The sequence below is a fragment of the Athene noctua genome, chromosome 19 (genome assembly GCF_965140245.1).
Source record: "Athene noctua chromosome 19, bAthNoc1.hap1.1, whole genome shotgun sequence".
Taxonomy (NCBI): domain Eukaryota; kingdom Metazoa; phylum Chordata; class Aves; order Strigiformes; family Strigidae; genus Athene; species Athene noctua.
In genome coordinates, this window is record NC_134055.1 from 9,224,376 (window position 1) to 9,246,301 (window position 21,926).

The 21,926-nt window shown below is 41.6% G+C and overlaps 1 protein-coding gene across 2 annotated transcripts in view; it reads left to right on the plus strand.

Moving 5' to 3' along the window:
• LOC141968243 (sphingosine-1-phosphate transporter SPNS2-like) overlaps window positions 1–21,926 on the plus strand; it is a 136,496-nt gene that overhangs the window by 94,183 nt on the left and 20,387 nt on the right. For both annotated transcript variants that reach the window (XR_012634826.1, XM_074922717.1), the window contains exons 9-10: window positions 5,006–5,071; window positions 12,125–12,223. Coding sequence is in view for 1 of the 2 variants with exons in the window: in XM_074922717.1 (XP_074778818.1) it covers window positions 5,006–5,071; window positions 12,125–12,223 (165 nt within the window). In the remaining variant the exon portion in view is untranslated. The remainder of the gene's footprint in view (window positions 1–5,005; window positions 5,072–12,124; window positions 12,224–21,926) is intronic.

A 21,926-nucleotide genomic window follows, 5' to 3' on the forward strand; every position in this document is an offset into this window, starting at 1 on the left:
TTCACTTTCAATGTAATAGAGAGAAGCCTGGGACCTGGGAGAAGTTTTTGAAGGGAAAGCAGGAGATGGTTGGAGTAGTGGGATAATTTCTGAAAGCCCACCCTTGGCTTCCACAGAGCAGTGCACACTACCCAGCAAGGAGAATCCATTTACAATTTACCAGCCAACCAATCTACTGTGGTTCCTTGCTTCTCTGTATTTCTAGCAGTAGCCTAGCTGTGGATATTTTCATCATTAAATACAGAAAAAAAAATGCAAGTTTGAAAACGTTAAGACAGAACCAAGAATGCCTACTCTGGCTCTTTAGAAAGTGTGAGAAGAGATTCAGTCCTCTGGTTTGTGGCACGGTCTGGAATCAAACTTTGATTCAGCAGAAAAACGATCACCTCAGACAACCTATGAGAGGGTGTCACTGGTTGATGAAGCATTAACCCTCCTCTGAGTGATCTGTCATATCCCTCCACCTGCCCCTCCCCTCCACCTCTTTGTGCAGCCAGACCTGTGATTTTCTCCTTTCTCAGACCTGATGACAGACATGTTCATTTGTGGTGTTTAGTCTCTTTATGGAAAAAGTCCTCCCTTTCTAAACCTGAAATACCGTTTTCAAAAATTTTGCAACAACAGGTGGTTATTGGTCTCATTTTCATCTTTTTTTCTTAGTTTTTTTTATTAGCCATGTGATTATTTTGCATTGTGTAAATGTATATAGATGGTATTATTTAACCAATCTTAGAAGCAATTTGTTTTATTATGCATGAGCAGTAAATCTAATAAAGAGCCAATGATTTGCAAAGGAAATGATACCTGCATATGGAGGGGGTCTGAGAAATATAAGCATATTTGCTGATGCTTTTAGGCTGAAGCATACGTTTGTTGTGGGTAACACTGCCTCTCTGTAGCCCCAAATATGCTCTCTCTGCTGCTGGAAACTGATGCATAGAAAGCAGATCCTGAGTCTAGCTAATGTGTCGACTGGGGAATCAGAGATTCAGAGATTTGAACTGTCTTTATAGATTCTACATGTGACACTGCTTTAGTTATTTAACTTTGTTTTGCCTCAGCAAAAATGAGAATCCTTAACTTACAAGGGGTCAGGGTAGCTTAGATCATTAATATTTGTAAATAACCTAGAGTTAGAAGATCTGTGGACAAGGCATCCACTATAAATTAATATAAACAGAAAACAATGACACACCACCTGTTGCTGTTGCTGTTTAGTGTTACTGGTGCTAAGCCCAACTGGGAGAACAGTCTATGTTGGAGCTACCACTGTCTCATAACACAGGGTATTACCATGGTGGTGCTATATATTATATCAGTTGAATTGATTTTTCAAGGCAACTTTCAAACACGAGCCCTTGTTTTTCCATGCCATTCAATGCTATTGCAATCTTGGAGTAAAAGAGCATTCTATATAATTTAGCTGCCCAGACACTTGTATTTCTATCTTTTAGTATCTTGCTTGGCTGTATAGTCCGATCAATTCTTACCCTGTTTTCCTTGAAGCATGTGGATTTGTGTGTTGTAGTCCAGCTCCTTAAAACAGAGATTTGCATATCTTTAAGGCCCACTCTTTCTGAAATACGTACTCTTTGAAATGTTGGTTTTCAAACCTCTCTCTTGAAACCCATTAGCTGTATGGCATCATTGTATCACACTACTCAGATATTTCAACAGCAGATTTTACACTAGTTTAAATCTCCAAATGACTGGAGCAAAGTGCTTTGCTTTGCCTTCCTTTTCACACTGCTCCAAGTTCCTGTTGTACCTCAATTTCAACATCTATTTAAATTCCCCAAAGACATTTTATGATCTGCAGAAACAGCAAATCCCAGGGTAAATCCTTGCCATAAAGCTTTTACAGCATCTAAGTCTTAACGCCAGGGACTTTCTGTTGACATGGTGTTGGTAACATACCTACTTCTGAGGCATCAATATTGCCCAACACTGAGATGGAGTTATACTTGCTTCAAATTCAGGAGTACATATGGGAGTCTTACCCATGATTTCAGAGAAATACAAGTAATGAAGATGTAGACAGATATGCACTTTGCAAATAGCCATGGAAGGAGTTTATAACCTGCTTAGAACTTGCTGTGAGAGCTGCTGGTGTGGCCACACTGAAACCTGCTCATCAGAATTTGCTACTGATCACAAAAACAGAGAGACTTGAGGGGGATATAACTTCTGTCAGCTCATCACAACTGGACACCACATGGAGATGGTGAGATATTTTACAACACAGCTGGATTTGGAAGAGGATTTATCTGTAGAGCTGAAATCTCAGTGTAAAATGAGGCTTTGAAAAGTGTGTGAGGAATCAAAACCGTGAGCATTTCAGGAGGTATTGATCTATTCTGGAGGCTGCCCTATTTGCAGTAAGCATCCCTAGAGTCTCTCTCCAGCAGAAATGCCACATATCCTCATATGCCCTTTGCAGGGGAAGAACTCATTTTTATAAATCCCCATTAGCAGCTGAAGGACAGACTTTTTTTTAATGTCAGTATCTTTTGTCCTACTTTTTGATCTTCCTCTTGTTCCGCTTTTCCTTTTACCAGTATCCACATATTAAGCATGTGTTTTGTGGAAACGTGGTGGGTGAAATACACATTCAGCAGTTCAGAACTGGTGTGCTCTGAAATCTGTAGGATTTCAATGATTTATTTATAGGACTTGTGCTGAATACCTGCAGAAGGGGGCAAGTTTTCCTTGCTGTGTGTAGCAATGCATATGTGTTATGTGTCTGTTATCCATATAACCTTAAGGCAAGCAGTTGCCTGTCTGCAGTACTGTATGAACAGGCAGGGCATGGCAATGCCATAATCAGAAGTGTGATTACATCTTTCCCAAGCTCAGTTTAATCTATCCAGCCACAGAACCCCAGTAACAGCAGCCGCAGAGCTGCACTAGGACAGATTTCAGAGCAGGTCCTGAGAGCCCACCTGGGGCTCTGGTATGCCCTTGCTGCATAACACATGGCTTCAACTCCTGTCAGCACCCTGATTCATTGGATCTGTGTTTCTTAGCTTGGCAGTTCTGATTTTCAGTGAGAGACAAGTTCAAGGCAGACCAGTGGACAGTGGGAAAATGGAAAGAGGAGATTTCCTAGCTGACCAGCTGGGCCATAATGACTGGCTCCGACACCTTCATAGAGGAAGCAGATCCAGTCACAGAAAGAGGGAATAGAGAGGGAAAATGTGTGGGAAACAAAGACAATTTTAGAAACAAATAGAGGAAGCTTTCTGTAGGTCAATGTGTAAGACTCGCTAAATAAAGCAAACTATTTCTGGCAGTGACATGATGGTCTGAGGGGTTTAGGCAATCTCAACCGGTGTGTGGGAAAGAGAATTGCGATGGTCACATCATGCCATAGCTGCCACTCTTGCGTTCCTCCTCCTGCCCCAACCTGTGCCTGTGCAGGCAGCAGGGACCGGGGCAGTGGCTGTGCCTGTCAGCCCCTCAGAGCTCACAGGAACGCCACAGAACAACACCCCTCTCAATGGTGCTTCAGAACAAGGTGTGTCTTGTATTTCTTGCTGGCTTTGTTTCATTAATGAATTGTAGCCTATGCAACATAACAAAAACTGAAGGTACGGTAATTAAAATGGGTGAATCTTCAATTGCCAGAATCCAGATCTCCATAGCTAGTATCCCCAGCTACCTAAAACATTCCAGGAGTAATGTTTTCTCTCTAGGTGCCACAAAAAGAAATGGGTTAGCTGGGCAAAAAGCAACTTTCTGGAGGGAGATTGAAGGATTTTTGTTTGCCTTCTTACTGGTGGAGAATGAGGGAGCTGATTTATCAAGTCTGGTTATTTATGTAGTATTTTGTCCATGTGTTCTGTTCTTCGTAATACACAAAAGCAGAGGGAAACGTGTGTGTGGAAGATTTTCTATCCTTGTTTTTTCATCCTCTTGAACCAACATTTCTTTGATAAATTGTTAACATACAGTATAAAAGCAAAAGGTTTATAATTGAAATTTGAGTAAAAAGCTTCTTGATGGAGGCAGTGTTTCTCCTGAAGCCATGTCACCCTTGCCCCATTGGACTCAGTTTAATGATAAGGCCAGGTTAAATTTGTTTCTCCTCTTGATCATTTCCAGTTCTTCAACTGCTAGTAGAACCATTCAGTGAGCTGCATCAGACAACTGATTTGGGTTAAAAATAAGCAAAAGAAGCCCCTCTCCCTCTATTTCCCCCCCAACAAAAGATTCTTTGCTCTGTCTCAGTTTCCTGCTCTGAATCCCTGCTTGGCCCTGTTGTACCAGCACAACTGGGAGTGCCAGCCACCAAGCACATGTGGTGGCTGTTCACACCACCATAAAAAGCTCTCATCCAACTACATACACAGGGCTTTTAATGTGGCTTGTTGACCTCCTCCACAGAGTCAAGAGTTACATTTCACTGAAAGACACTGATTTTGCAAAAGCCATACTTAAGTCATGTTTTGATTGTACATAGATATTACCAGTGTAATGCTTGAGATGTTGTAGTGCCTAGACCTACGTCCCCCTCAAAAAGGACAGAAATATGCTATCAGAGGAGGGAAGAGATCTTGCATATAGTGGGCAGACAACCTCGTTTGGTTTGCTGCAGAACTTAACTCGGAACTTAATTCCTAGTGTGAAAATGGCTGTGTTTTGGGGAGTTGTAGCCTTCTTGCCTTTTTTAACTGGCTTTTGGAACAGAATGATGCAAGTATGGAAGACCAGGGCTGTCTCTTCTTGCTGGCTTCTCATGTTCTTCTGTAACTGAATGTGTCAGCCCTCTGTTTAGCTGCTCTGTAGATCATAAACAGTTTACACTAACAGAGTCACAGGCCAACCCCCTAGAGCTCAGATAAAAGTCTATAGTTTTCTAATATTTGGGATAAGAAGAGTAACAAGGAGTGTTTTCTGTAGGTCTGAGACAAATAGGCAGCAAAGGAAAGTTTGTGATAGGTTATTTTTCCTTTGAATGTCAAGTGAATAAATCTTCTCCTTTTTGTGTGTTTTGTTACAACAGATTTGCATTTTTATCGGAGAAACTCTTCTGTTTTCAAACTGGGCTATCACAGCAGACATACTAATGGTGAGTGTACTTTGGAACAGCATCTTTCTCTTCTGGTGGCCAGAGCAGTTTGTCAGCTTGCAAGAACAACCTGAAGTTCAATTTCTCCCAAATGCCTAGCCCCTACTTCAGCTTTTTTTTTTTTTTTTTTTTTTTTTTTTTTTTAACTTGCTGAATAGGGAAGCGAGGTAGAAAGAGAGAAGGGAAGAAAGATTCTTCTCATTCTTTGTTCTGAGCACCAGGGACAGGAGATGTCCAGAAATTACACCATTACTGAATTCAGATAGTTTCCCCAAATTTTAAGTATTTGCACAAAACCCCACATGCAAAGAAATCAGCCAGCATTTCCTAATACTCAGCATATTAGTGGATTTTATCAATAACTCAGCTTTGTTCTGCAATAGGAAATCCTTCCCTCCCTCCTCTGACCACAAAGGTAGCCATCTACCTCTCTCTTTGGCTTAACTCCAGCAAACCTACCATTCAACACATACACAATAGAAAACCACCTCTGGGAGAGGAGAGAGGAAAAGAAAGTATAAAGAAATTTTGGACTGTGTCCATCTTGTCCAAGAGGAAACTGTCAGGGACATTTCACCTCATGTCCTTAATTTTCCATTCTTTCTCCACTGTAGAGCTTTTTAAGTCTTTAAAATCGGCAAGCTGACCTCAGCAGATAGATTTTCATATGAAATAGTCTGAATCTTTGTTAGAGAGCCCTCCGTGTTTTGTAGATGCTTCCATCAGAGACTTACAGAGCCTATCAAACATACTGTATGTTGAAATCCCAGTGTCAGGAAGGTTACTTGTTGCTTATTGTATGGAAAAGAAAGAAACTAAAGCACAGAACCATTAGAGGACTTGCCTGAGGTCTTTTGGCAGCTTGCTGACAGAACTAAAAATATAATCAGTCTGGCATCAATAGAAAACTCCCTTGACTTGTATTTGTTGCTTATGCAAACATCAATAAGAAAACAGTCTGGCTCAGTATTCCTAGATGTAAAGATAATGGTGTTGATATATTGATTCAGCAAAGAACTTCAAGCTTCTGCTTAAGTTCTGTTTATGATTTGAGTTCAAGGTTGTGTTCATATTTTAAGGTGGCTCTGGAGTTGCCATAACTGTGTTGCCTGATGAACTTTCAATCTTTAACTCATTTGTGGAGAGAATGTTTTGGGAGGTGGGGTGGTTAATTCTACTTCTCTCAGATGTGAATAAAGCACAGAGAAACAAAGGTGTTACCACTGTACTTCAGCAGCATTACACAGCTTCTAATTACCGAGGTTTGTTCCTCCCACCAGTTTAGCTTTAGTGTGACAGAGCCCTGCATGGCCTGAACGTGTGGTTACTCCATACTTACATGAGTCTTGCAGCTTGTGGTGAGTTCAAGGCTGCCGTGGCCATTCATTAAGTGGTATCTCAACACTTAGATGTGCAGTCTACAGACAGCTGTGTTGAGGAATACATTATAATACAATACTTGTAATTGTCATTGCTGCCTCCTGGCAGAGCTTCCCGTTGCATCCTGCCTTTGGCTGTGGTGTTCCCAGGAGCGCTCCCAACGCGGGTTAGAATTAGCTGACTGGCTTAAATAGCACATCTTTTATATCCTCACTAGCGTTGGCTGAAACAGGTTAAGGCTTGGCCGTGGAGCACATCTGCAGTCCTCCAGCAGTGAAATTGCAGCTGAGGTGGTCATCTCTGCTGCCAACGCAGCACATCTGGACGGAGGGTACCTGTCGGACATGCTCAAGGTCCTCCAGAAAATCTGTGCCAGAGAGAGTTGAAACTTGACCTACCTTGTCTCAAGCTAACCCCAAAAGGCATTTTTCAACCAACTACTATGTTATATCAAGCGTACTAAGGATGCTATCATTGTCCCATTTTAATTACTGAGATTTTTTGTGTTGATTTCAATGTGACTTCAGTATCCTGTAGTTTTTTAATGGCTATTATAGGGTTTGCCATCTGTTTTACCAGCATCCTATAGTGAGTTGCATTTTGTAGGGATGCATTTGCAGTTAGTTATGTTGCTTTAGTGCAAAAGAACTCTGTAAGAAGTGATTGGAAATAATTGAAAATAATTTCTTAGTTCAAATTTCCAAAACATGGAAAAGGAACTAAAAGCATATTAAAAATTGAATTTTGGTAATTGATGCCAACTCTTAAGCTAGCTGTTCTCTTGTCTGTTTAGAAAAATGAACTGAGTGTCATATATAATGCCCAGCTTAATGCATTATCAACATGAGTAGACCTGTAAAAGTGCTATACAAATAAAAGTAAACATCCACTTAGATCAATGCAAGCCTGTAAACAGATGGTCTGAAGTGCATCCGTATTACACAGGGGGTTTGAGAGGATGTTTAGTCAGATGACAGGTGAGAGCCAGGGCTATAACCATGTTTGACAGACAGCTTTATAAGCAGTCCTAGCCAGAGAAAGGTGTGGATATGCTTTAGCAAGATGCTCTTCAAATGTTTGGCAAATTAATTTCTACTGATTACTATTTATTTGGTGTAATCAGAAGTGTGTCTGTTCTTGCCTGAGGCTGGTAAGGAGTTTAAAAGCATTATTAGCGTAAGCTTAACACCACTTTCATCATATACATAAATATTATCCTGTTTTCATGGGTAAAAAGCTGTCAATACTGGCTGAACACTGTTCCCACTGATTTCATTATGCCAGAAGTGAGGCTTTTTGCAAACTGCATCCCAAATGATTTACCATAGCTCTCCCAAGATTTACAGATCTTGTGATTGCTTAATAATCCTATCAGGCAAGTTGGTAAGCATCTTCAGAGATTTTGCAAGTTTAATTTCCTCGGCAAAGCAAGGATGTTTGCTTATTATCTTCAAATGTAATTGTTAGCTCTTCATAACTTTGTGCTTCCATTGCATCTACTGTTCTTGCCAGTGTAACGGTCGGTGTGCAGCTCCTCAAATTGTCTGCAGTAAAAGGTGCTGAGTGCTAGGTTTGATAAACTGTCAGCACTGCAGGATGTACTGCACTGCCTGAGATTTTAAAGGGCTGATATTTGTTCCAAATGCAAATTTGTACAAAACAGGCCTTATTCTCCCGAGCACAACTCTCCAGATCTCTTCCCAGGCACATGCTCAGATGGTGCTTAGGGAAGGGGGGGATGTTTCTTACAGAGCATGCTAATTATGAAACAGATTTTATCAGCCATCTTTGCAAATTGGCCTCAAAGCTACCAGAACCCCAAAGAAGCATTAAAACTGCCTTGTAACAGCAATAATGAATGAGCTTCAGTGCAGCGGGCAAGTGTGTAACATTCTGAGACATGCTGAGTGCTTGGGGCTTTGTGGAATCCAGTTCAAATAGTGGGGATTTTCCTCCATAGCACATCTCAAAAATAAAGGTGATGGACAGAGGCTTTGGTGGCTTTTCTGTGTAAGAGCCAGTAGGCAATTTAAAGGGCCTCAGCTATTGCAAGCACGCAATCTCTTTCGGTCTTTGCTGAGAAAAGCCACCCTCCAATTTATGCAAAATCCTGACAGTCATGAAAAAAAAAAAAAATGCTCTGCATATTTCTTTTTTCTTTTAAAACATTAGTTTTTTTTAAATGGTCATGAGCTGCCATGGAGTTGCTGCTTTAACGTTTTGCTGTAGAGTCACACTCTTCCTTTAGGCTTGAAACAGGTATAGACTGGTGCTCAGCTGTGCTATAGGCACTGAGGAATGTTGCTTTTGTTCTGGTTACCTCCCCTATAAATAAAAACCAATTATTTATGTAGTATGAAATACTGCCCTACTTTTACAGCTGAAGATAAATAGCATTTCCAGAAGCTCTCATTGTTGCTTCTCTCAGTGTGCCTCCACACATCAGTAATCTGAGTGCTGTGGTTTAGATTTTACAGCAGGGTGAGGAGTGCCTTTGGCTGAAGGTACACAGCCCACTTCAAACACCTGAGCACAGCTCCCAAGGGAAGGATGTGCCAAGGGGTGTCTCTGCAGTTCTGCTGTGGGCCAAGGGTTGCAGATGGATGTGCGCTGCTCCATGTTGTGCTGTGATTTGGAGACCAAGTCAGCCTTCTTTGACTTCTTTTAAAAGTATTGTGTTAGTCAATGCCTGCCTAGCTTGAGTGAAGGGTTTCTCTTAGGCTGGATTCTCTGGATCACAGCCTTTGCTTTTTCTGAGCAGCAGTTACAACAGGGACACTGGGACTGCTTCCAGGCTGTCAGTGGCTAGAACTGGGTTAGCATGTGTTTTCTTTGACTTTGACTTTTCTTTGCTGAAAGAGGCCAAAATGTATTGTCCTGGAGATTACTGTCTGACCCAGGAAGGGCAGCAAAGCATTTTCGAAAGTAGAGTTTTCTTTCAAAGAGTAGACATAAACATCAGAACTTACTTCTTTGGCATGTGGCCTTTTACTGGGAGAAGGGTGATCTCCCCTTGGATTCTCTGGTTAACTTATTTCAGACCAACTCATTCTGCTGGTTTCACGACAGGAAGGGGATGTCAGCAGTAAACCATGGCCTTTCTGAACCTCTATTTAAAGAGCAGAGGTTTGCCAAAGCTGCTTGGTCAGCCTCCCTGCCCATCCTCTGTGCTGCCTGCCTCTGAACCTGGAGGCAGAGAGGAGCCAGGACGATCCCACGGAGTTCCGCCTTGGCTGCAGCGGCTCTCCCACCTCCAGTTTCTGTGGGATATTCAAACCAGGCCATGTATGGTTTGAATTTAGCTCTATTTTAGTATCAAAATGCCCATTTAGAACTGTAATTTACTGCTGTCTTCCTAGAACAGTAGACAATGTTTGCTACCAACTACTTCCTCTCCATCAGAATGAAATGCTTTTTAAGTAGGGATACAGTGGATTATTTTTTGCTGCTTTGGACATGCTGGTTTAAGCCTTTTTTTCCTTTCCACTATCTTTCAGAAGAGGAGGAAAAATCTTAGTTCATTTGCTTGCCACATATTGAGGGTAGGGGAGGAGTATTTTTCACTTGAATTCTAGACTAAATTTACTTTTAATTAATTGAAACGGTTTCAACCATCAATAACTTCTTTAGTTAGGCAAACTGAAAACTTGCTGGAAATTGTATTGCTACTTGCAAAACTATATGTACACATAATACAGATAATGCAAAATTATGCCCAATATATGTCTGTGTGTTCATGTGTATAAATACATATATGCACACAGAGATATGATGCAGGTATTAGTCAATTTTCTTTCTCCACTTTACACCGATTCACTACACTCCTTGAAAACTGTAAGATTTTAAGAAGTTTGCCATTTTCTTTGTCATTTTTCTAAGAAAATTGATGGAATGTAAAGCCAGGCAGGCTTTCTTCTCCAGATTTGTTAATATAAACTTTATAGAAAGAAAACTATTTTAATGTAAGTTTAAAATTTCCTGTTTCACAGATATACACAGCTCTGGATTCTTGAATTGGTAGAATTTCACTTTATCTTCTCACATGCCCTTTCTCAAACAGCTCTTGCAGAATGCTTCTCCATTGCACCTGTTTGAAGTGGGACCAGGTGGGAAGAACAATAACTCACTTTTTTTTTTTTTTTCCTTTTCTTTTTTCTGTCTAATCTCTCCAGGTTGCACCCATTACTCTGCATCTTTGGGGAATGGTAATTAATTGTGTGGCTCTCCTCTTGTTTCACAGTTTAACCTTCAGTACATTTCTGTGTCTCTAATAAAGTCTAGACCTTATTTTCCTCTTGGGATTTCTGTGAGCCTTCAAGTCTCTTGTGAGCCCCTGGATGCAAAAGGAGCACAGTGTATAACACCTGTAGCCAGGTGGTTGCTGTGGATCTGATCATATTTGTTCTTCTGTTGCACAACAGGAGTTTAACAGGGTACCCATTTAATATGTGGCATCAGAGTGCATTAGCAGTGTGCACTTGCACCTTTGTCAAACCAGCAATGAAAGAATTGGCAGGTCATTCTGAAAGGACGTGGTAAAACCCTAGGGGAAAGCATTTAATCTGATTTTACCCATCGTTCCTAATTGTCTCTGCTTGGAATGAGATAACCATTCTCAATAGGCATCAGTTCTCTTCTAGTGTGGATTTTCTCAATGCTGTTTCTTTTGTTTCCATTTTTTGTGGCTCTTTCCACTGCAGACTGCAGACAAGGCAACTCCCCTTCCCTAAGAGGAAGTGGTAAAGCACTGAAACAGTGCTTGGGATCCTGTGCCCTGAGATACGTCACTGTTGAGCAGTGAGTTCTCCCTACCTCAGATAAGGTAGACTCATCTCTGGGTATCTCTAGCTGGGGATATGCCAGTCCTGAAATGTTGCATTTAATGAATAAATTACTTCAGGAAAGGATCACAGGAACAAGTGGAAGTCTGGGAAGGGATGCCTTCTAAAGAAAGACTAAAGGCAGCCCATCAGAGAGAAAGTGGACAAGTAAAAGGGATCATGGTCTACAAGCAGCTGAAGAAGAGTTATTTGTGGCAGAGTAGGTGGCTGTTCAGAGCAACAGAAAAAGGCAGAACGAGATTCGGTGCTTAGAAGTGGAAACAAAGCTCACTTGGATTTAGAGACCTATTGAATTCTTCATTAATTACAGCCTTTAAATCAAGACATGATCAATTTATAAACCAGGATATGTGGACTTGATGCAGATGTTCTTAGCCAGCTTCTTTCACAAGTTCTGTGCAGGAGACAATTACTTTTTTCTGCTCCTAAATGCATGATATAAAGTTAAGGTCATTCTGCAGGACAGGGGTTTGTTTGGTTTATTTCCTTTTAATAGTGACAGTAACACTCCTATTAATAGTGAAGTGTCTCGAAGTTGTTAGTCAAACCCAGGCATTCCATGCTGCTGAGTGGAGTGCAGCCCCGGCAGAGCCTCCTTCCCTCAACACCTGCCATCAGAAGTACCAGGAAGCCAGGGAGGGTGGCAGAGCTCTGCAGTTCCTTGAGCCCATGGACTGGACAGTGGCTGTGTCTGCCACCGACATCTGGGGGAGCTTGTTTACCTTGTTCTGATCTGGATATAAACTGAGAAATACAAGACAGCTGGACAGGTTCTTACTTAAGTTTCCTTACGTTGTGTTTTTTTTTTTTTCTTTCCCCTTCTTCTTTGCAGTATGTGGTCATTCCAACACGCCGTGCAACCGCAGTAGCCTTGCAGAGTTTCACTTCACACCTCCTGGGAGATGCTGGCAGTCCGTATCTGATTGGATTTGTAAGTGCTCACAGCAGGTTTTGGCAGGGTTTCGTGCCCATGTTTGTTTTTGTTTACTAACTGCTTATCTAAAACGCCAAGTTAAACCATGCTAGGGAAGGAAAGCTTGTATTTATCAGCAGAACAGGAAGTGGTGCAGTACAATGCAACTTTTTTACATGCTTATGTTATCAGTGGGCTACAAATCAAACCTGGAAGGACCACTAGGTCAAGAGAATTGAGCTTCTAAATTTTTTTAGCCTAGGGCTTTTGTAAAACTTACAGACAGCTCTGTAAAGGGAAAGCAGTTGCTTCTGTGGTGTGGACATAGGTCCATTAGAAATGAGAATGGAATAGGCTCATGTGTGTGTGTTTATCTATTAATCTGGTCTCATAAACCAAATACCTATTTATGGGTGGCAACATGCAGCTTTTCTGACCTGCTGATATTTTGAACCTGGTTTGTATGATAATAAATAATGGTGTAAAATCCACGGCAGGATGGGTGTGTATGTTGTGGCGGTTTTATTAGTATTCCTTTATGGTGTGTATGCTTTGGTTTTTCATTAGTAGTATTCTTTTCTATTACTGCTGCAGTTGTTGGCCTTGGTCTGACTGGGGATCTCCTTTATTATGCCACTATTATCCTAGTGCAGAGCAAAACAAAAGACCCTGCTCCAAAAACTGGCAATCAGAGAACAATCACAGTTGAAAAGATAAGGCCTAGGAAATTTAATGAGGAAAACAAGTCTAGATATACTGGGGTAATTTCTTTCCTTTGCACCTTTCTGTGGAGTTTGATGCATTGAGTTTCAGAGAACACAAATCATCATTTATAAAATATAGTAGCTTCCATGTAAAGCCCACGTTGCGTTGAAGTTGCTACAGATTTCTAGTGATGTAACTGATATCTTCACTAGTCCCACCATCTGACAGATAGAAAGAACTTTGATGTGCTCCTCCAGCTCAGTACTGTTGTGTGACACAGCTGATGGGTGCTAGGGACTTTTTTTTTTAAACTGTCATTTCTCATCTATTCATTGCATAGACACTGGTGTGTGTATTTATACACATTTATTTTTATATATTTAATTTTGTATATCTATATATATTTCCTCTTGAATGCCAGCTCCCAAAAATGGTATTGTTTCTCTGTAGCCCTCTGAAGCATACATGAAGAGACAGATATAGATAACGCTGAATGGACCAAAGGAATGAGAAATGTCTCAAGAGAATAAATATGTACAACTCTTTATTTACTTCAATGTTCTGGGCACCCTGGGAGAAATGATCTTATTTTAGAAATTATTTGAAAGTGACAAGAACAAAGGAATCATTGGAAGAGACTGCTTTGTGCAAGGCAGTCAACATGGGGAATGCCAAGTAGGAGAATGAAAGAAGCAGGCCAGCATGCTTTGAAAAGGCAGGTGCCAGCAATGAGAGGCAGGGTGTGAGATGCAGGCAAGGCGTCTCCAGCGACTCTGCTGCACGTTCATTCTTTTTCTTACATAAGAGGGATATCCAGGAGGAATGGCGAGGACCCTGAACGATTCCAATTAATCTTGAAAGTTGCCTAGGGCTTTTTAGTGTCACAGATTAAAAAAAAAAAAGGACTTTGGTTGTAGAAAATAACGTGCCTTGCCCTTCTGGTATTCAGAGATCAAGCAAGTTGTGTGTTACTTAAGGATGCCTGCTTGAAATATGCTTAATCCCAATTTAATAGCTGCCTTAGGCTTTCTTTAGATGGGAAAGTATTAATTATAATTTTGAATTACTCTTTTCTAATGGTGTACCTGTTGGGCAGTTCTCATTTGGGAGGAGGCTGCTCAAGTGCAAGGCTCTGTGGCAGGAGGGAAGCTCTCATGTCATGGAAGGCACCAGCATCCATTTCTGTAGCCTCTGGACTGGCTTGGCTGACTCATTGCTCCCTGTGCTATAATGATGACTGAAAGGTCAACTGCAGCTTTCACATAACACAGAAAAACAAATACTATTTAAAGTGAAAGGACAAACACCAACTTCTCTACCAGAGCTAAGACAACCAATCCACTTGATTGTTAAAAACTGCTTATGTTTGCCATTGGAATTGTCCAGCTGTCATGTTGGAGACCTTCATGCAGGGTTGAAATCTCACTTGGCAGGTTACAAAAGTGGCTTGGATTATGACTAGAATTTTCAAGGCAGTCTGTGGGAGCCAAACAACCTATTCCTATTGGCTTTAAGGGAAATTTGGGAACCCAGTTCCCATAGTCCTGGAAATCCCCAGCCTGAGGACATCAATTCACACAGCTGTTACTCCAGAAGGAGACCAAGAGCAGGGTGTAGATCTTGAAAGAGAGAGGCAGAAGGCAAAATAAATCAACTGAACTGCAGTGGCAGGCATGCTCAGCAGCAGTGAAACGCAGCCTCCTCATTACTCAGGGTTCACCTGAGAGCCTGAAGATCTGCCATTTCTTCTGACTACTAACAAAATCCACCTGAAACTCCCTCACTAAATGAGTAGTGTTTTGATCAAATATGGCTTACATAGTTTTGGTGAGTTCATAGTGAGATTCCCTCTAGCAGTGCTGTTAATAAAGAATCAGACACCCGTGTCCTTGTCAGACTAAACTGTTGCAGGCAGTTGTCTGTCTGCTGGATACCAATAAATGTTGTATTGATCTTATAATCCTCATGTGGAACATAGAAGGTACTTAACAGCTGCAGCCTCATGTGTGCAGTGGCTCCCTTGTTCTGTGTTTTGCAGTTAAGAGTTGAAGGACAGACTCAGATTAGTTTTTTTTCTCGGAACTCCCCCAGTTTCCAATCTTGCAACGCAATCACCCTAATCACCAAATATATGTTAGTGTTTAAAAGCTAAGTGGAAGGAAGCATGTATGTATGGTTTTTTTTCATGTCTCTTTAAATATAGATAACTTTTATTATGGTAAAAAGGCTTAAGATTGATTTACAAAGAGGTTATGCAAATGCGGTTTTAGGGTGGCAGCTGTAATTTGCATGAGCTTTTACTACCTGCCAAGCACTGAGATCAATTACTATTAAACAGTGCTGCCTATTCATTCACAAATAAGAATAGGCATTGTTGCAGCATTTCATTAGATGGGATAGTTTTTATTCCTAGATAACTAACTTTTTCAGGACCTTTGTAATAACCTGCTGAGTTTAAATAATTCCTGTTTAATAACTTGGAGTATAACTCCATGCTTCACTCTTGATGTAGTCTATAAGAAATTTCACTAGTTCAGTGCAAGACACCCAAATAGCTCTAGTACTTTTCCATCTTTGACAGGTCCCACTATGTAGACACGGTTGCTGAAGCACAGAACAGTTAAGAGAAATACCCCAAGTCCCACTACTCATGTTGTGTATCAGATAAAGGTCTTCTAACTGCTCTTCCTGTGCACTAATGCCTAGACAGCATTTCAGACTCAGAAGAGCTGAGTGGAGGTAGCTAGCAGCAGAGTGTGAAATCCAGTTAACCCTTCTCAGGCTGCATCATAGCTCCAGCTCTTTGTATTATTAATTCTGGTTATATCTTTGCCCTTTAGAATTAAATAATTGCAAGAAGTGCCAGTGAGTCTGCACTTCATCTGTGCACACGCATGCGTGAACCTGTCTTCCCTGCTCGCAGTTTACATCAATCCTTCACACAAACAGTGGTCTCCCTCCACTCCCTTATGTACTCTTTTGCTTCAGGAAAACCGAGTACAGGTAGTTATTGTCTCTTTTAAGTCTGTGCCTTGGTACTTTTTCTTTTCTTCCTCCAAGTCTGTTGTTTGCTTCCTATCCGAGCACAGCATTGCTCCCTCTTCCATCCCTGCATTGCTTCTAGCCCTGGCTGTGATGAGAAATGGGCACCTACAGCAGGTTTTGCTCTCCCTACATGTGCCAGGGAAATTGCTGTTGTGGACACACATTGTTCTTGCTGCTCCTGTGCTGTTGTCTCTCCTGTTAGCTTCCTGCTTTATTAAATTCCTTCTCATCTCCCCTGTGCAACCATCCATCGGGTCTAGGGTTTGAAACCTGTCTGTATCTGGTGGTCACCAGCAACATCAACATGTGAGGATGGTGCTTTAAAGTGCTAGAGAAGAGCTCTCCTCTACCAGCACCTTCTGATGAGCTAAAAACTACTCCCTGTACTCCACTGGTGTGGTTCCCACCTGCACTGACCTTGTTGGCTGTGCTGTGGCTTCAATTTTACCCGAGGGACACAACCCCCAGCCAGGAGGCGTCAGGACAGGATCCCACAGTCTGGCAGCCAGGCTGGGTGAGAGCGGGGACCCTGGTCACCCGCCTGTGTGCTGAGGGTCATGCAAAAGCTCTCCCCATCTGTCCATCCCTACTTACACAAACAGCAGCCTTACCTGAGCTACTGGGTCTCTGACAACCTCCTCTTGGGAGAGAGACCCTGTGACCTGTTGATTTGCGGTGCCCAGGTGTGTGGGTTCACCCGGCCGCAGAGATCACCAGTGTCCCAACAGGCATCTTCTCTTTGATCTGTCTCCTTGTGAAAAAGAGGTCTGTGTGACCTTGCAATTAACTGTAGGCAAATCTGAGCTGTTCTGCTTTGAAGGGATTTTGTGTTGCTCCTAGTATTACCTGAAAAGATTTTAATAATAAGCCTATCACTTGTCACACTTCACTTTTCTCCCTTCCCCAACTTTCTTATGTGAGTTGGTTGATAAACCAGATCTAATGAGCTACTTAAACAGCAAGAATGCTAATGACCTTCCTTTAGCAAGTAGTTAGCAGAACAGTGTTAATTATAACTGGTGCAGAGAATCAGGGAAGGCACATCAGCATTTGATTAGGGGCAACTCAAGGAAAACTCTAGTAAATACAGCAATTAAGATACTCCTTTAATGAAAGTTATAACTGGAGGTGTAGCTTTCACAGCCTTCTTGTCCCAGTTGGAGACGGCCTTTTTGTTGATTTGGTTTCAAAGGTGTTTACCCATCCAAGTAAATGTATATGTATAAAAAGTAGTTCTATGTGTAAAGATTTGCCTGCCTGAGAAAGCTGAATTCAGGTATTATGGTTTAAAACTCGTATTTTTGTGTTTTAAAATGCTATGGCTACTTCAGAGTAGATTTGTGGACATGCCTACTCTGGAATAACATTTTTTCCAGGTTAGATTGCTAGATTACAACAGGCCACAGCCTGTTGGTGCTCAAATCCATTGCTGTCTGACTTAAAAGCACAGTAGTGGAATAAAGTGGATCATTGCGATGTGATGCTGCAGGCTGGGTGTTTTGTCCCTGTCTGACCTGCGCAGCCATTCCTCAAATACAGCCCATTATGTGCTTGCTGATGATGACCCAGTACTCTCTTCTGCCAAAGCAGGGTGCGTGATGAACATGAGTTCAAAAAGGCAAGCACGTCCTGTAGCAAAAATGTGCAAGGTCCTCTCCTACCATCACTCTCTGTTTTACAGACTATCAGGAGTTATTCCACTGTTGTTGTGGGATTAAGGATGGAACGGAGGTCTCTGTCTGGTTGCCTTTTGCAGCATGTTACATGTTTTAATATTTATAGTATGTATGAGTGTGTATAGGCAGCACCTTCCATCACCTGATGGAGATAGATGAAATGTGATACACATTTATGTTTTCTGTTGTTCTTTCTTTACCAAGTGCCAGCTGTTTGACTGGTGTTCTGTAGCCCTAACGATACCACTGCTCCTGTAGAGATCTTCCCCTGCATTCATGCTTGTGTATGACCCAGATTGTGGTGGGGAAAATAGGACTTGCCCTTGCAGTCCAACATCTAATGTACATGGGTCAGGGAAATACTGTGAGAAAGAGAGCCCTCATCCCTTCATCCTTATTATCTGTTTCTTCAACCAGTAACTTTAAATGGAGGATTTCTCTGGTCCTGGCTGAGCTGAATAATTAAAAGCCTTTTTCCTAGTGCACGGAAAGGCCAAATCTTTGACAAGGCTGTCAGCTGCAAAAAAGGGGGAGAATTATGCACCTGGAGACCAATCCACATAGGATTTATCTTCTCATTGCAGCGAGCTAACAAGCTTCCCACTTCTGATGACTCAGCAACAGACAAGATTTAAATCTGCCCTAAAAACCCAAATGACTTCCCATATATAAAACACTCTTTGCCCAGGGTTCACAGCCTGTTCTGGTTTTTTTTCCAGAGCTGCTGTGGACCTGTCATTTCCCGTTACTTTGGTTAGAAGTGCAGGTTCTCAATGTTTTTGATAAACAGACGTCTAAATTATGTAAAAGTGTCTCATTAAAAAAGCCCAGAAATCCAGAGCTGATCGTTGTTTCACTCAAGTATTTCAAGCTCTGTCCCATCTGCTCTGTCACTCTTTCTGTGCACTAAAAATCTCAATAAATAAGTGGCTTCTTTCTCCGAGCTGCGAAGGACCCAGTACAGACACAGAGTTTTCATGGGGCTGTGCACCTTTCAGAATGAGTTGTCCAATTTCTGTAACGTGACTTACTTCTCCTGGGATATGCTGCAAGGAGAGGTGGGGGACAGGGATGCTGCTAAAGGGTGTGCTCCCAAACTGTGCTCTTGTGGCACAGACCTTGTTTCTGCATGTAAGTGGGCCCTCCCCGATCGCTACACATTGAAGTACCTCTGTCCTCTGTTCCTCAATTCCACATTCCCCACGGTACAAGGCATCTCCTGCCGGGACAGGAGAAAATCCAGTGGTAATTTAGAAAATCTCTGGGCAGACCAGACCTGGAGAGAAAGGCAGTGACATGAAGAAAATAGACTTCCAACCCTCTCCAGGGCAAATGTTGTCTGGAGGCAAATGTTGCTCTAACACCAAGAGACGTACAAAGTCCGTTTGCTAGCACCTTTGATTGAGTCTTCTAATTTACTGCAGCCTTCTGGAGGAAGCACCACTTATTTAATGCAGCCTGGCTGAGAGTACAAGGGCATAACCAGAGGAACCTGCCACAGGGGAAGCAGCGCAGGAATCCTGGCTATGGGTATTGCTGGGGCAAACTCAGGTACCACACCACTGGCCAGGTATTAAATGTGTTTGCGATCTCAAAAGGACACAATTAAGATTAACAGGATGTTTTGTTTTGTTTTCCCCCTCCAACATCTAAACATGCCAAGGTTAAAATTGAAATAACTTTTAGACTACAATTGCTTTTACCTTTCTGCAGTCTTCTAAATGAATATCATAAAATAGTCAGGTTTACTTATTTTTATATCAAGTTTCTCGTGCCATTTAGCACAGTATAAATGCTTGTGCTCCCCACAGGCCCAGCAAATTGTTTACTTTTACTTTATAAAATCCTTTATTTTTGTTTTTAGTTTTCATTTGCATTCATGTTAGATTTTTTTAAGAAATCAAAGAAACCTCTGAATTCAGAGTGCATGAACCCCAAACCATTGTGGTGACACAGTGGGGTTACAGGGAATACTGTATTAAGGAACTGTACTGAAGAGAAGAGCCAGGGAGAACCTGGCTTGTATCAAATTGGTAATCAGAAAAATCAAGTATTTGTGCCAGATGCTGCAGTGGAAATACCGTTTTATGTGGCAAGATTTGTGCCCAAGAGGCAATGTCAGAAATTTAGGAAAGTCAAGCAATTGCAGAGGAATTGAGATGTTCAACTTGGCAATGAGACAGAGTAGATGAAATGATGATTTCAAAGATGTTGTTACCATTACGTTGTGTAATTAGCAAATCAATTTAAGTTAACCACTCATGCTGTTCAGGAGGACAGTAACACAGGAGCAAACCATCTTTCTAGGGCTTCAGCCCACCTGAGCTTTTATTACATCAATAGCCTGTCCAGTGTTCCAAAAAACACAGCAGCACATGCTCCCCAAGAAAGGTAGTGAAGTTTCCCTTTTTTCCTTCATTGTCTTCTGCCCTCAGATTGAGACACAATCAGAGATTTTGGGTTTTTGGATCAGGTGCAGCTGTACTGTTCATTCTCCAGCAAGTGGGCATTTTCTCTTCCTGGACTCTATCCAGTTGGCTGCCACCAGCTGAATACATGCCATTTGTATTCTGTTGTAAAAATGCCATCAGCTGAAGTTTATTTAGGGAAGTCATTCCTCTTGGTCTGAGATCTGTGTTACACATTAAGGGAAAAGAAGATTTGAACTTTCCTAGTTAGGATGTTACCAAAGAATTCTGATTAGACTGCGAAGAAGCAGCAGACTTCCTTTATTGATTTTTCCACACACCCTCATTTTGCGTAAATGTTTTGGAAGTTTTTTGCCACCTATCAACTGACAGAGCAAAGGAAGAATTCCCACACGTGACTCTATGCTGAAGAACTGGCACCGACTGTGCATGCAACCCCTACTTTTTGTTACTCATGATAGAGAGAAGACCCCAAATATGATGCTAGATTGTGTCTTGCCAGATCACAGTTAGACAGCTCAGGATGCTGTTGTGAGGAGTCTGGAAAGCTGACCACTTGGCAAACAGTATGTAATTCTTGGAACCCAAGTCTGTAATTATGATGTCCTGTGTCCTCTTGAGAGGAGATGCCAAAGTTCCAGTCTTGGCAGGTGGCTTATAACTGAGTGAAACAAAACAACAAGGAATAGTGACTGTGAAGTTAAGAGCAACAACATCTACATGAGCCCTGATAAAGTTCTAGAGTTAAGAGATGCAGATAGAGCTGAGGGGTTTATACGAAACCTATATGAGAAAGCTCAGCTGGCTTGGTGGGAGGAATTACACCTTGGATGAGAGGAAACACTGCTTTTTCTAAAATGTGCACTTACAAATATGTTGAGTTAAAAATGAAGAAGATAGCAGATTCAATATTAACATGATTTGCTGGTATACAAGATCAACACGATGCCTTAGAAGGGAAGGTGTCGGGCAAGCTGCATTGAGAGGTTTTTTTTTCTGGAGACTTTATGTCTTCAAAGCTGGTTTTATCCTAGAATGTCGTGTCATCCATAAGAGAAAGCAATTGGGAGCCCATGCCTGGCTTTTCATCCTCTACTGCTGATTTATCATGTCAATTTGTCAAGTGATTTATTGTCTGGTCCTTTTGAAGGATAATTGTATCCATTCCCCAAAATGAAAAGTGGTTTAGAATTTCTAAATTTCTATTTTAGAATAGCCTTAATTCTAGCTATTGCACACAGAGGAGCTGATTCAATGCCAAATTTTGATTCATAATGAAGAGTAGGGGAAATGTTGGGAATTAAGGTGTCTGGATACAAGAGGGAATAAATTACCAGCTGATGTCCCTGGGTGCAGCGCATGTTCTGCTAATTTCCTGTGGGTGCATGCTTTTCACATTCAAGTCTTGTTGCTATTTTTTAATAAGTCTCTCTGACTAATAGCCACTGTTATTTGCCTTCGGTCTAAGGACTTTTCTAGCCATAATTTCTCACATGAGACTTGTTCATAACACTCTTGTTTTAACTTGTGTGTGTTACACACTGTGAATAAAGTTCTCTTTGAGAGGACAGGAACACTTCCTTAGCTCTATCCCAAGCACTGAATTTTTCTCCTTGTCCTTTCCATGGCAGGGAATGAAACAGTGGAGTCTGGCTAAAAACCTTCAGTTCTTTCTGTGGATACATTCTTCCAGTGTTTACTTACTTCTCTCTACTTGAGAATGGTCCATCCTAAAAGGCAGCCCTCTCCTCTTTTGTGTGCAGTGGTTTCACCTCCAGCATCAGGCTGGCCACTCCTCCTTTCCTTCGCTCTAGCAGGAGCCAGGCTGAGCTGTAAGATGAATATTAAGGCACTGAGCCCACCAGT